This window comes from Crocodylus siamensis, chromosome 11 (genome assembly GCF_052110815.1).
Source record: "Crocodylus siamensis isolate JL-2025a chromosome 11, ASM5211081v1, whole genome shotgun sequence".
NCBI classification, from domain to species: domain Eukaryota; kingdom Metazoa; phylum Chordata; order Crocodylia; family Crocodylidae; genus Crocodylus; species Crocodylus siamensis.
This window is the reverse complement of record NC_143405.1, coordinates 32226688-32238812: the sequence shown is the minus strand read 5'-3', so window position 1 is coordinate 32238812 and position 12125 is coordinate 32226688. Positions and strand designations below refer to the sequence as shown.

The 12125-nt window shown below is 44.0% G+C and overlaps 1 protein-coding gene across 6 annotated transcripts in view; it reads right to left on the bottom strand.

Annotated features, from left to right (window-relative positions):
* Positions 1-12125, bottom strand: part of ATP2B2 (ATPase plasma membrane Ca2+ transporting 2) — a 1084469-nt gene that overhangs the window by 346868 nt on the left and 725476 nt on the right. For all 6 annotated transcript variants that reach the window (XM_090021539.1, XM_090021533.1, XM_090021535.1 and 3 more), the window contains exon 5: positions 3307-3504. In XM_090021539.1, coding sequence (XP_089877665.1) covers positions 3307-3504 — 198 coding nt within the window. The remainder of the gene's footprint in view (positions 1-3306; positions 3505-12125) is intronic.

The window sequence follows — 12125 nt, the reverse complement described above, 5'->3', positions numbered from 1 at the left end:
TAAAAAGAGACTAGTCAGGCATGATCTACCTGCTATGAACCTGTGCTAGTTTCCCCCTCAGCATAATTTTTCCTGATGGGCTCTCACATATATGAGACTTAATAATCTTTTCAAAGAATTTGCCAAGGATGGAGGTGAGACTGACTGGCCTATAGTTGCCTGGTTTGTCTTTCCTCCCCTTCTGGAAAATAGGGACCACATTGGCCCTTTTCCAGTCCTCCAGGACCTGGCCCATGCACCACAAGTGCTGAAATATTTTTGCTAGTGGCTGTGCAATGACATCAGCCAGTGCCTTCAGCACCCTCAGATGGAGCTCATCTGGGCCTGCTGACTTAAACGCATCCAGTCCTTCCAAGTGATTCTGCAACATCTCAGGGTCAATGCTTGGTAGTCTGGCACCCTGCTGTTGTCTCTCTATCATCCCATTGTGAAACTTGTCTTGCCCCTTGTTTAGGAAGACTTTTACTCCCTATATATCTGAAAAACAATTTTTTGTTATCCTTAACTTGGGATGCCATCCTCAGCTCCAAGGTAGCTTTGGCCTTTCTAACTGCCTCCCTACAACTGTGAGCTGAGGAGGCATACTCCTCTTTAGTAATTTCTCCCTGTTCCAACTGCTTATATGCCCCCCTCTTTGCCCTTCGGCTGCTCTGGATTTCACTGGTCAGCCAAGGAAGCCTATGTTCAAAGACCTTCTGCCCACCTGAAAAAATTAAAATAAAAAGAGACCAGCCCTACAAATCCTTACCCAAGAAAAAAAATGACTGTCTGAGTAAGAGAACTGCACAACTGAATCCTTGTTTGTTATCCATCCTTCAAAAAGGCAATTCCAAACATGTTCCAAAATGTGTGACTACAAAAACATCTACAAAGATTTTTCATTTAGGAAAGAAATGACTCTTTGTATGTGTCTACACATGATAGTTACAGCACATTGGTCTGATAACACTATTCAGTAGTGTGTCATGGCAAAAACCACAATAGCCTACTGTTCGGTGTTATTAGTATAGCTGCACCAGTATATCTGTCTACATTGGATCAGTACTGATAAAAGGAAAATTGGCATTACCATCAATTGGCTTTGTTTGGTCGGTATAGCTGATAATGTCACCAATAAACACCATGTGCATGCATACAGCCACATGCATGCACACAGCCAGGAATGAAGCCCAGTAACTTGGAGACAAGTGTTCAGCTGGTAAGTCTGCAGGGGGGAAGAGGTGTGGGGGTGGGGCTGATCAAGGCCTCCATGGTCAGGGAGGGAATGGGGCCATGGGTGGGACAGAGGCAGGTGCTCCCATTGGGTTGGGGCATGGGACAGAGGTGTGGGTGGCTCATCTGGGGAAAACAGGGAAGTGGAGAGAGTGGGAGCAGTTCCAGAACACTGCATGAACCCTGAGGGAGGCATAGGGGGCATATGCCCCCCAGACTTGTGTGTGGGGTGAAAACAAGGTGCCTTGTGCAGACTTAGGGGCAGGGACTGTGCTGGACTCTTCCCACTGTGTGTGGGGGGGCGGGGGTTAGCGGGAGCTGCACTTGGGGTGGGCAGGGGCAGGGCAGGTGGTGACACAGAGAGTGGGGTCTACAACCACCCCATAATTCATTGTAGCCACCCCATACCCCCCCTCCCACCCCAAATGCAGCCCCAGCCTAGGCCCATCACTAGGAAGAGGCCAGCACAGCCCCTGGCCCTAAGCCTGCAGTAGGCAGCCTGCTCTTGCCCCACACAGAAATCCGGGAGGCACATGCCCTCCCATGTCTCCCCTGGGGTACATGTAGCAGCCCGAAGCTTCCCCTAGCCTCACCACCCCCTGTGGTCACTGGACAAGTTACCCATGGCTCTGTCCTGTGCCCCACTCTACCCCACCTGGGTAATGCCTGGCCCTGGCCCTGCACTAGCCCCATTTCCTCCCTCATTGTGGGGGCCTCAATCTTCCACCTGCCCATTCTCCTTCCATCCCCCAAGCCCCTTCCCCCCCAGCTTACCAGCCAGTTCATGCTGCCAGGCTGCATATCAGCAATTGGATCGGTATCAGCCGCTATGGCTAATCACTGACGATTGGTATCGGCCAAAAAAAAAAAAAACCTTTATTGGTGACACCCCTAGTTATTAGGCAAATACACAGTAAGCATCACTAAATAACTATCCACCAGCACTACTGCCAAGTTGCTTTAGGTACTGCACATTTAGTTAGAATTTAATTAAAGAAGTACTAAACTAAATGCACAGTATCTAAGGCACATTAATGAACATGTAGACACACATTTTCATTTAAAATTGTGCTCAATTTAGTAGCAAGCCTGCTAATGATGTCAGTGAAACCAGATTAATAATGCACAGCAAAGATTCCTGAGTATAGCCGAAGAATCCTATCGGCAAAGGATTACCCCAATGAATTATGAAAATGTATGCTGCATGTACTGTGAATAGTTTTGTCTACACATGCTGTGTACATGCTTTGTGAATGGAAAATAAGAAAGGAAGGGCCTTCAAGGAATGTATACAAGGGACAGTGTAACAAGTACAATGCTTTTCTTGGCTTTATTTAGATGAAGGCTTTCTTAATGCATTTGCCAAGTTGTTCACATCATTTCACACAGCATGTTTCATCCAGCTTTATAGGTCTAAAACGGAACTAAAAAAAAACCTGGATCATTTGCCAAAAATGGTAATCTTGCAAATGTTGAGGAGTCCTAGTATTTTAAGCATGTGAATTAAGCTAGAGAATTCTCCAGAGACACAAACACAATTTAAAATGTTCTACAAGCATCAGAGAAGAATACTGCAGTAACTGATTTGTAAATTAAGCTAGGGCATCACAACCTTCCATCTGTCTTTCCTTTTGAACTAGGATTATTAGTCATAAGGTTCAAAATATTAGCATTAAAGATGATCCATGAGTTAATGATTATGACACAGGTCTTCAGCTAGGGTAAACTTTCAATGGCTGAAAACATATGGCGGACAGCAAGACATAACAGGTAAGTAAACTGATTGTAGACTTCCCTCTGTTATTAAGAATGATCATCCAAGATGAGGAAATCCAGAAACTAACAATTATAAAATAATTTTTTAAAAGTTGTGGAGTATTTTTCTTTAAATGTGTCAGTACATGTTTTGGAGTACAATCTTACAGCAACAAATCATGTAAAAAACGGAAATTTAGGTATTCACAGAATAAGGGTCAGGTGTTAGGAAAAAGTCACAGGAAATAGAACAAACAACAAAGGAAAAAAATAATTTAACCAATGAAAGTAATGCTCCAGCTGAAATTTACAAGGTTAATACTGTAATGTTTTTTTTACCTTCATTCCCTTCTCCAGGTGGCTGATAAAATGAGAGACCCAAAGATATGATGGCTGCAATTTCCAAAATTATAAGTGTCACATCCTGTAGTGCTTCCCAGACTAGCTGCAAGAAAGTTTTTGGCTTCTTTGGAGGTATAAAGTTTTTCCCAAAAATAAGCTTTCTTTTGTCTAGATCAGCAGCAGTGCCAGGTAAGCCTGTGAACAAAAGAAAATGAAAAAATGATTAAAGAAAATTCCCAAAAACATTCAAGTTAATATAAATCATATTTTCAAAATAGAACTGCAAGTCTTATTGCCTATGGCATACTGGACAGGTTGGTAAATTTTTTGTATTTTGACCAGAGACCTAAAAAGTGTTTATAGAACTTTTATTGATACATTACTTCAAAACACTTGTCAGTCATTGTCAGTCAAACAATTTGCTTCTGGCTTCTTTGAAATGATTTACTAAATAAATCAATCACCTTGCAGCTGGAGTGCATGCTTCCTAGCTTTTTCAACAAGGAGGGTTGGAATTTTCTCCCTTTAATCTAATGTGTATCCTAATATCCCTTTAAAATGTCACATAGGGACATCAGACAATATATACAGAGGGGTTATGGGAAACGTCATGATAACCTAAGACTGTAGGAGTGTTGATGCAAGAAACAAAAGTTTCTCCAAAAGGTCTGCAGAAAGCCTAAAAGTAAATGCTCTCTCATAAACCCAAAATATTATCATCATCCAAAACAGTAACACATTGATGGATTGAATACAGTTTGTCAAGAAGTCATGTGCAATCTCAGTTTGTATGCTAAAGAAACTGCAGTCCTTCAGTGCAGTACAGAAATGCAAATAAATTTATTCCAGTTTAACACTAAGGCAGGGTAATGTAGTTATAATTATAGTATATTGTGATGCACTACTAATATGCCTACATGACAGCAGAAAACACTAGTCACCACAGTCAGTGTTCCTTTCACTCCTCTCCAGCAGAACTCAGAGGCAGTGAGTAATTGTTCCTTCTCTCTGTTGGCTACAAACTGCAGGGTCCTTCAGGGATCCAAACTATCCCCATTTCTCTGCCATTCTCACCTGGGACAGATGGTGAGATATAAAGGGGACTAGCTGCCAACAGTCATCTCATTTAATTGATAAAACCACCATACCTCCAGGATGTACCAGAAACAAGCCAGAAAACAAAGACAAGATGACTCAAGCTAAACCCAGGAAAGACTAAAGTGAAGCTGTTTGGCAGGGTAAAAAATACCAAAGAGCTGATTGAAAAGTGGAAATGTACTGAAGAGCTGCAGAAGCTTTTGTCACCTGTCATGGAAGGCATACCATTCAAGTGCATAGCCTCAGGGACCTGAATGACCTGATAGATTCAGTTTCCAAAAACAATGAATTCAACCTCCATCTTACAAGAAATCATTGTCCTTTTTTCCTAAATGAGGACCTGGACACAGTAACCCATGTATTTAATACCTTCAGGCTGTATTAGTTTTAAGTTTCAATATCTGAAGTTCAATGTGACAACAATGTACAGGCTGTAGCCAATAATGAGAACAGCAGCTAACTTTTCCATAGCTCAGGCTACAGTGAGCACATGAGCCCTATGCTCACATCCCTTTACGAGGCTAGGGACAGACATTGCACTTAAACCGGCTTAAGTGATCAGAAACTGGTTTAAACCTGTAACAGAACAGACACTAGCCGGCAGTGGCTGAGGTGGGAAGACCCCACTGTGGTCCCCAAAGAGCAGAGAGGGAATAAGCCTACTCCCTGCCCACCACCTACGAAGCCCTCCTGGCCAGTGTCTAGTCCAACCCCCACCCGGTCGCTGGAGTGGTGGGCGGGAGGGATTTGGGGAGGAGTGGCCATGACAGGGGCAGCAGTCCCTGTCACAGTTTCCCAGAGTGCACACGATGACAGGGGCTAATGCTCCCCATCAAGAGCCATGCCCCCTCATCACTACAGCAGCCGGGTGGGGGCATGGCCAGATGCCAGTTGGAAGGGCCCCATAGGCAGGGAGCAGGGTTACTCCCCCCTCCATATAGCATCCAGTGGGAGTGGCAGGAGGGGGCTTATTCCACCGCCTGCCCCAAGCAGGGAGTGAGTGGCAATGGCACTGCTTGGGGAGGCAGACCTGGCTGTAGTCATAGATTTCATAGACATCAGGGCTGGAAGGGACGTCGGGAGAGCATCAAGTCCAGCCCCCTGCCCAAAGGGCAGGAAGTCAGCTGGGGTCATAGGATCCCAGCAAGATAAGCATCCAATTTACTCTTGAAGGTGTTCAATGTAGGTGCTTGAACCACCTCCGCTGGCAGACTGTTCCAGACCTTGGGGGCTCGGACAGTAAAGAAATTCTTCCTTATGTCCAGCCTGAAATGGTCTTGCAGGAGTTTGTGACCATTCGACCTCATCATCCCTTGGGGCGCTCTGGTGAACAAACGTTCCCCCAGATCCTGGTGGTCACCCCAATAAACTTATAGGTGGCCATCAGATCACCCCTGAGCCTGCGCTTTTCCAGGCTAAAGAGTCCCATGTCTCTCAGCCTATCATTGTAAGATCTGTTTTCCTGACCTCTGATCATGCGCATGGCTCTCCTCTGGACTCTCTCAAGCTTCTCCACATCCTTTTTGAATTGTGGAGCCCAAAACTGGACGCAGTACTCCAGCTGCGGCCTCACCAAGGCCGAGTACAAGGGGAGAATGACGTCCCGGGATTTGCTCGAGAAGCATCTATGGATGCAAGCCAGCGTTTTGGTCACTTTATTAGCTGCAGCATCGCATTGCAGGCTCATGTTCATCTTCTGGTCAAAGATGACCCCCAAGTCTCTTTCTTCTGTAGTGCTATCCAACACAGCACTGCCGAGCCTATAAGGATGCTGCAGGTTTTTCCTCCCAAGGTGGAGGACCTTGCATTTTTCAGTGTTAAACACCATCAGGTTCTCGTCTGCCCATTTGCTGAGCTTGTCCAGGTCAGCCTGGATCACCCGCCTATCTTCTGGCGTGGATGCTTTGCCCCAGAGTTTGGTGTCATCGGCGAACTTGGCCAGTCCACTCCTGACTCCAATGTCCACATCATTAATGAAGATGTTGAACAGTATGGGTCCCAGGACAGAGCCTTGAGGGACCCCACTGGTCACAGGACACCACGATGAGTGACTGCCATTGATTACAACCCTCTGGGTCCGACCACGGAGCCAATTTCCCAGCCAGCGGATCGTGGTGGAGCCAAGGCCACAACTGGCCAGTTTGGCCAAGAGTCTCCTGGGGCAGTGGGGAAGAAGGGGGAATAACTAACCTCCATAACCCCTCTGCCTCAGGGGCCATGCTGGCCCCTCTCCTGCTGCTCCCAGCCCCGCCACTGCAGCAGCAAGGACGGAGTGCCTGGTGGACCCAGCTCAGGTCTCTACCAGTGGAACAGGGAGGGGGGCATTAAACCCCTCTCTGGACAGCTCACTCCAAGGTACTGCTGGACTGGCCACACTCCTCTCCCCCACAGCTTCCCTGCAGCTGAGGGCACACTCTAGTGCCCCCAGCTCCCGGCCTGAGCAACTGCAAGCATGTGCTTGCATTTCCTCAGTCAAGAGGGAGTGTCTGTGCGGTTACAAATCAGTTCATCCGAGGCAGGTTAGATTAACCTGCAAAAACTAAATAAATTCAGGGTCTAGCTTTTTGAATGTCTGTCCCTAGCTTTATTGAGTGGTAGAGCTGTGCTAAGCTTCAGGTGCTGATTTGATTCAAAGGAGATTTTGCCCAATCCGGTGGCCATATGTCCAGTAAAAAGGTCTGGATCAATTGGAAGCTCTCTGAATCAGTTTGGAAAAGATTTTGAGAGCTTTAAGAGAGATTTGGGAGATTCAGACAATCTCTGTTCACTGCCGCAGGGAGCTGGACCTGGATTCCATGCCGGTAAGTAGGGGGTGGGTCAGGGGGACTGGAGGAGGGGGGAGGGGATCATGGTGGGGCCCCTGCCAGGCCCCATCCCCTGCCTGCTCCCCCAGCCCCCCCTGAGTGGCGCTGACCCCTGCCTGCTCTCCCAGACCTGTCAATGGCTGCCCCACCCAGCCCCAGCATCCTGGCTCTTTAAAAAAAAAAAAAGCCCCACATTCACCAGCCCCTGCTAGGTGGGGTGGTGATTCTCACTGCCCTGCACCGCATGCAGGGTTCTGCCACGAGCCCCTATCCCCCGCCCACTCTCCCAGCCCTGTTGATAGCCCCAACATCCTGGCACTTTAAAACAAAAAAAAAGCCCCTCACTCATCATCCAGTTGCTGCAGCACCCATTGGGGCTTCTGGGGGCTCATGGCAGAGCCTCTCACATAGTGAGGGGTAGCAGAGATCTCCCTTGTGCCTGGCAGCAGCTGGTGAATGAGGAGCTTCTTTTTTTAATTGCCAGGACCCTGGGGCTGGGTGGGGCAGCCATTGAGCAGGCTGGGAGAGTGAGCAGGGGATGGGGGCTCATGGTAGAGCCCCCTACACAGTGCAGGGTAGTGGGGATTGCCCTGCTTTCCCCACCCCCATCTGGCAGGAGCCAGTGAGTGTGGGGGGTGTTGGGTTTTTTTTGTGGGGGGGTTTAGGAGCCAGGATTCTGAGGCTGGGGCAGCCACCGATGGGCCTGGGAGATGGAACCTCTTTGATTCAGAGATTCAGCTGATTTGGTGGTGGCTGAATCTCTGAATCAGGTTCAGCTAAATGAATTTGGGACAGTGATTCAAATTACTAAATTGAATCACTGTCCCCTGAATTGGCCAAATCTGAAGCGAATACTAGCCGCTTCACACAGGCCTGTTGAGCAGTTAATTAGTTAACTGTGCAATAAACATCTCATGTAAATATGCCCACGTACAAAAATTATCTGCTTTATAAATGAATAGCTGCCAAAGCAAATGAGAAGGAGATGGTAGGACTGATTCTGCAGAAGAAAGGGAGATGCTAACAAAAACCAGTGCTGGAACACAGACCTTCCAAGGCTAAGCACCAGACCAGGGCTGACAACAAGAAAAGTTCTCTCATTTTTTGTTTTACCTGACTCTTCTTTATTGTCAAGTTTATATCAAATCTAACTGAGTTCTTATTCAGCCTGGAATTTACATAAGGTTCATTTTATTTAATATTATATTTGTTTCTCACTTGTTCTTTTAAATAATCCTTGTTTTCTTTAAGATACATGAGTAGACCACAGTGAAATTTTGGCATGAATAGTTTATCTGATAAAACATCCAATTCTGGGTCAGCCAAAACCATTCACAAGTCAATGTTGATTCTTAGTTATGGAAACAGAGCTAAAATAAATTTCCAACATAGTAGGAAGTTAAGAAATGAAATATTTCCTTGGACCTTTATTTATTTTTTACTTCATCTGTCAGTGAAAAAAGTCATTCACACAGCACTGCAGTCTCAGAGTAAAAGCAAACAAACTGTTGCAATGTTGAGAGAGAATTTGGTGAAGAAAGAGAATTTGATGAAGTCAAAGAATCCTTTGGTAAAAAGCACGGGACAAGAGTTTAAAGAGGTATTGGTGAAACAAAGTCAGCAAAGGATGCAGAAATAGCTGTTGTCATGAAGTCCTATAGAAAAAGGGGACTGAAGGTTATATACAGAACACATTGATAAAAATATAAATGAGAACCTTACTTCCTCCAGGTAAAAGCTTTCTGGGGTTTTTTTTAATTCATATACAACATCATTAACTTTTCTGCACAATTATTATTTTCTACCCTGTTCCTTACACTTTAAACTATCAATCTGGAGATAGTGATTATTATGACATTTTTAATGAAGAAAAAATGTGAGTCAAAAATATCTGAAGTGTCAAAGAGGTTCAAATTAAGAGGTGAAATATTTAAGAGTTGATTAAATAAATCAGTAAGAATTATGCAAAAGAAATCAACTAATGGAGATGTCAACTCTAACAGACTTCATGATCTGTATGTTACTGACTTCAGAAGAGGGCATTTAATGTTTCATTTTGTAGCTTGATAAATGTAAGATTTTCTTGATATGCTTGGGTTCCTATGTTTACATAAAGTATGAAAATATGCAAAAAATATATTTTACATTAAAAGCCCAACTTTTCAAAATAAAGCTTTTGCACTTCTATGCCATTCAACCTCATTTTAAGAGGGTTTCATAAAAGAGATTATATGTATTTACAAATAGCACAGTTATGTTTTAGTAAATGTTACAACAAGGTATTATGGCACATTATTCTGATACAACAATAGCTTTAAAAGATTTCGGTTTCTAAAAGGTCTTTTTTACTTGCCCGCTTGCAAATTGTGTGGAGAAAAAAATTGTCTAGAAAACTTGAATTTTTCATTGTAAATTAGTGCTTTACTTTAAGTACTTATTTGACTTCAGTACATGTCCTAGATGAGTGAATAAAGTAATATATGTTTTACTGATTTTTTTATATTATTTGTTTTAGTTTAAAAAAAAGAAACTAATTAATGATTCTGTTTATTCTTTGTACATTTGGGACAATTACTGCATAATGGATAAAAATCCATCAGTTAAATAGTCATTAGTGCCTAATGGAAAATGTTGTTTGGTATAACAATCATCTCTGCACCAAACAATTGGAACAGCATAAACAGAAGAGGATTTCTAGTGGAGTATAAGTAGCAAAAATAGATCATTACTAATAATGAAAATATTGTAAGAGGAGGAAAATGATTTACAGAGCCATCTGTCAGGAAACAGGGAATGTTTTATAGCTGTTCACAAAACTATAAGATAGAGCATGAAGAATCTTAAAGAATCATTATATTTTTAATAAAATGCCATTCCTTTAACACCCCCAAGACTGATATTACAAACAAAACTCTTTTTACTTATAGCATGCCACCTAATTACAGCAGTTCATGACATTTCCATTAAATTGGGTGAAGATACAAAAAGGCAAGAATTATAAATATTTTAATTGAACAGACCCTGTGGTTTTAACTTCAGAATGTTCATTATAAAGGCAATCCATTATTCATTATGGAAATTAAAAGTCCAGCAAGGATCCTCGATTGCTATGTTTATGGTGTATTATACATGCATAGACAGAGCAGAAAAAAACAAATGTTTTTAAGTAGAAATAAGCACATGCTAAGTCTCACTAAGTGTCCAGAGAGTTAACTTATTTACAAAGAATTTAGCAAAAAAGAAAATTATTCAGCTCACAGATGCAATTACATTTTATCCTTCTTATTTCATCTAATAAACAACTATAAATTCTAGTCTTAAATTAGCACTATTAGTTTCCAAAATATCCTCACAAAGGATGTTCACACAGGGCACAAAGTGGCATTATGATTCTGTTTATGTGCCTAAAAGGCAGTTTAATATACACATATCTCAGTATTTTTGGTGCTTACACCTGTAATGTGGTCATGTAGGGATATACAATAGGCTACCCAGACCACATGGGGAGTATGCAGCCATGTACACACCCAAACATAAGTCTGGGGGAAAAAATGTGAAGGGGATCCTCCTATGTTTTTATCCAAATAACTAAGTAGTTATGCACTTACAAAGCAATAGGCCCAGGTTCTACATCCATCTTCCTCATAAGGTGTCAGAAGATGCATCTGACTTCTCTGCACAGTTTCTTATCACCACACAAGTTAGGCATTGCCCAATGCTCCTTTTGGAAATAAGGCACTGCCTCTTGGATTTAATATTAACTGAATAGAGAGCAGCACAGAAAAATCAAGTCTGGAAACTTTGTGCTCTACCTTTCCAAGGGAGCAGCCATCCTACTGAGACATGGACCTCTACCTTGCTCTCTTCCTTCTGGTCCTACATATAGTGTTGCCAACTATCAAGGGGACCAGCCACAAAAGGAGTGCTAGAGAAACCTCAGAGAAATACAGAGCCATTGGTATAGTGCAGGGGTGGGCAAAATCTGGCCACAGGCTGGACCTGGCCCACCAGGCCATTCTATCCAGCCTGTGGCGCCCTAAAAAAATTAGAAAATATATATTTATCTGCTCCTGACTGCCTGTCAAAGATGAAGCCAGCAGGACCCAGAAGCAACGTCGTTCCATCCCCCTCCCACCTCTGCCCCCCCCCAAGAAGAAGCCTCTGCCTGCTGCAGCTTTCACTGTTTCCATGCTCACCTGCTGGCTGCTCCAGCACCACATGGCCCTGGCTGCATCACCAGACCTCAAAAGCACAGGCCTGCAACATAACCCTGGGGCCAGGAGGAAGTGAGAGAGTATGTGTGTGTGTGGGAACACTGATAGAGGGACAGAGTGTGAGTGTGTGTGTGCAATGACAGAGGGGCAATGTTTGTATGTGTGTGCATGTGTGTGTTTATAGGGTGAGTCTATACCCTACCATAGACATACACCCACACCCCCCCCACACGGCCATACATGTAGACCCCTCATCCCCTCCCATACCCCAGCCATCCTCCCCCACACAGCCCCCACAAACCCCAAAGCCACTCACACTGCACATATCCAGAGACCCCACATGCTTCCTCACGCCACCCCCACACTCCCACCTATCCATCCCCCCACAACCTCCCCACACACATACCCTCCCCACACCCCACATACCCAATCACCCACAGCCTCCCACAATATACAAGAGTAAGATTTCATTTTAAGCTATTGTGCAATTATGTTTATGTACACTACACAAACACATGTAAATCAGGACAAAAATATTTTTTTAAATCAAATTAATGAATGTTCTATTTTTAGAAAATAATTTGGTATTTTTCTGGTTCTGAGATGGCAAACCGTCTTGGTAAAAGGAGTACTTCCAGGGGCAAGGGTTGGATGTTAGGGGGCAGGACTTCTGGTCACAAGTTGGTGGCCAGTGGGTAGG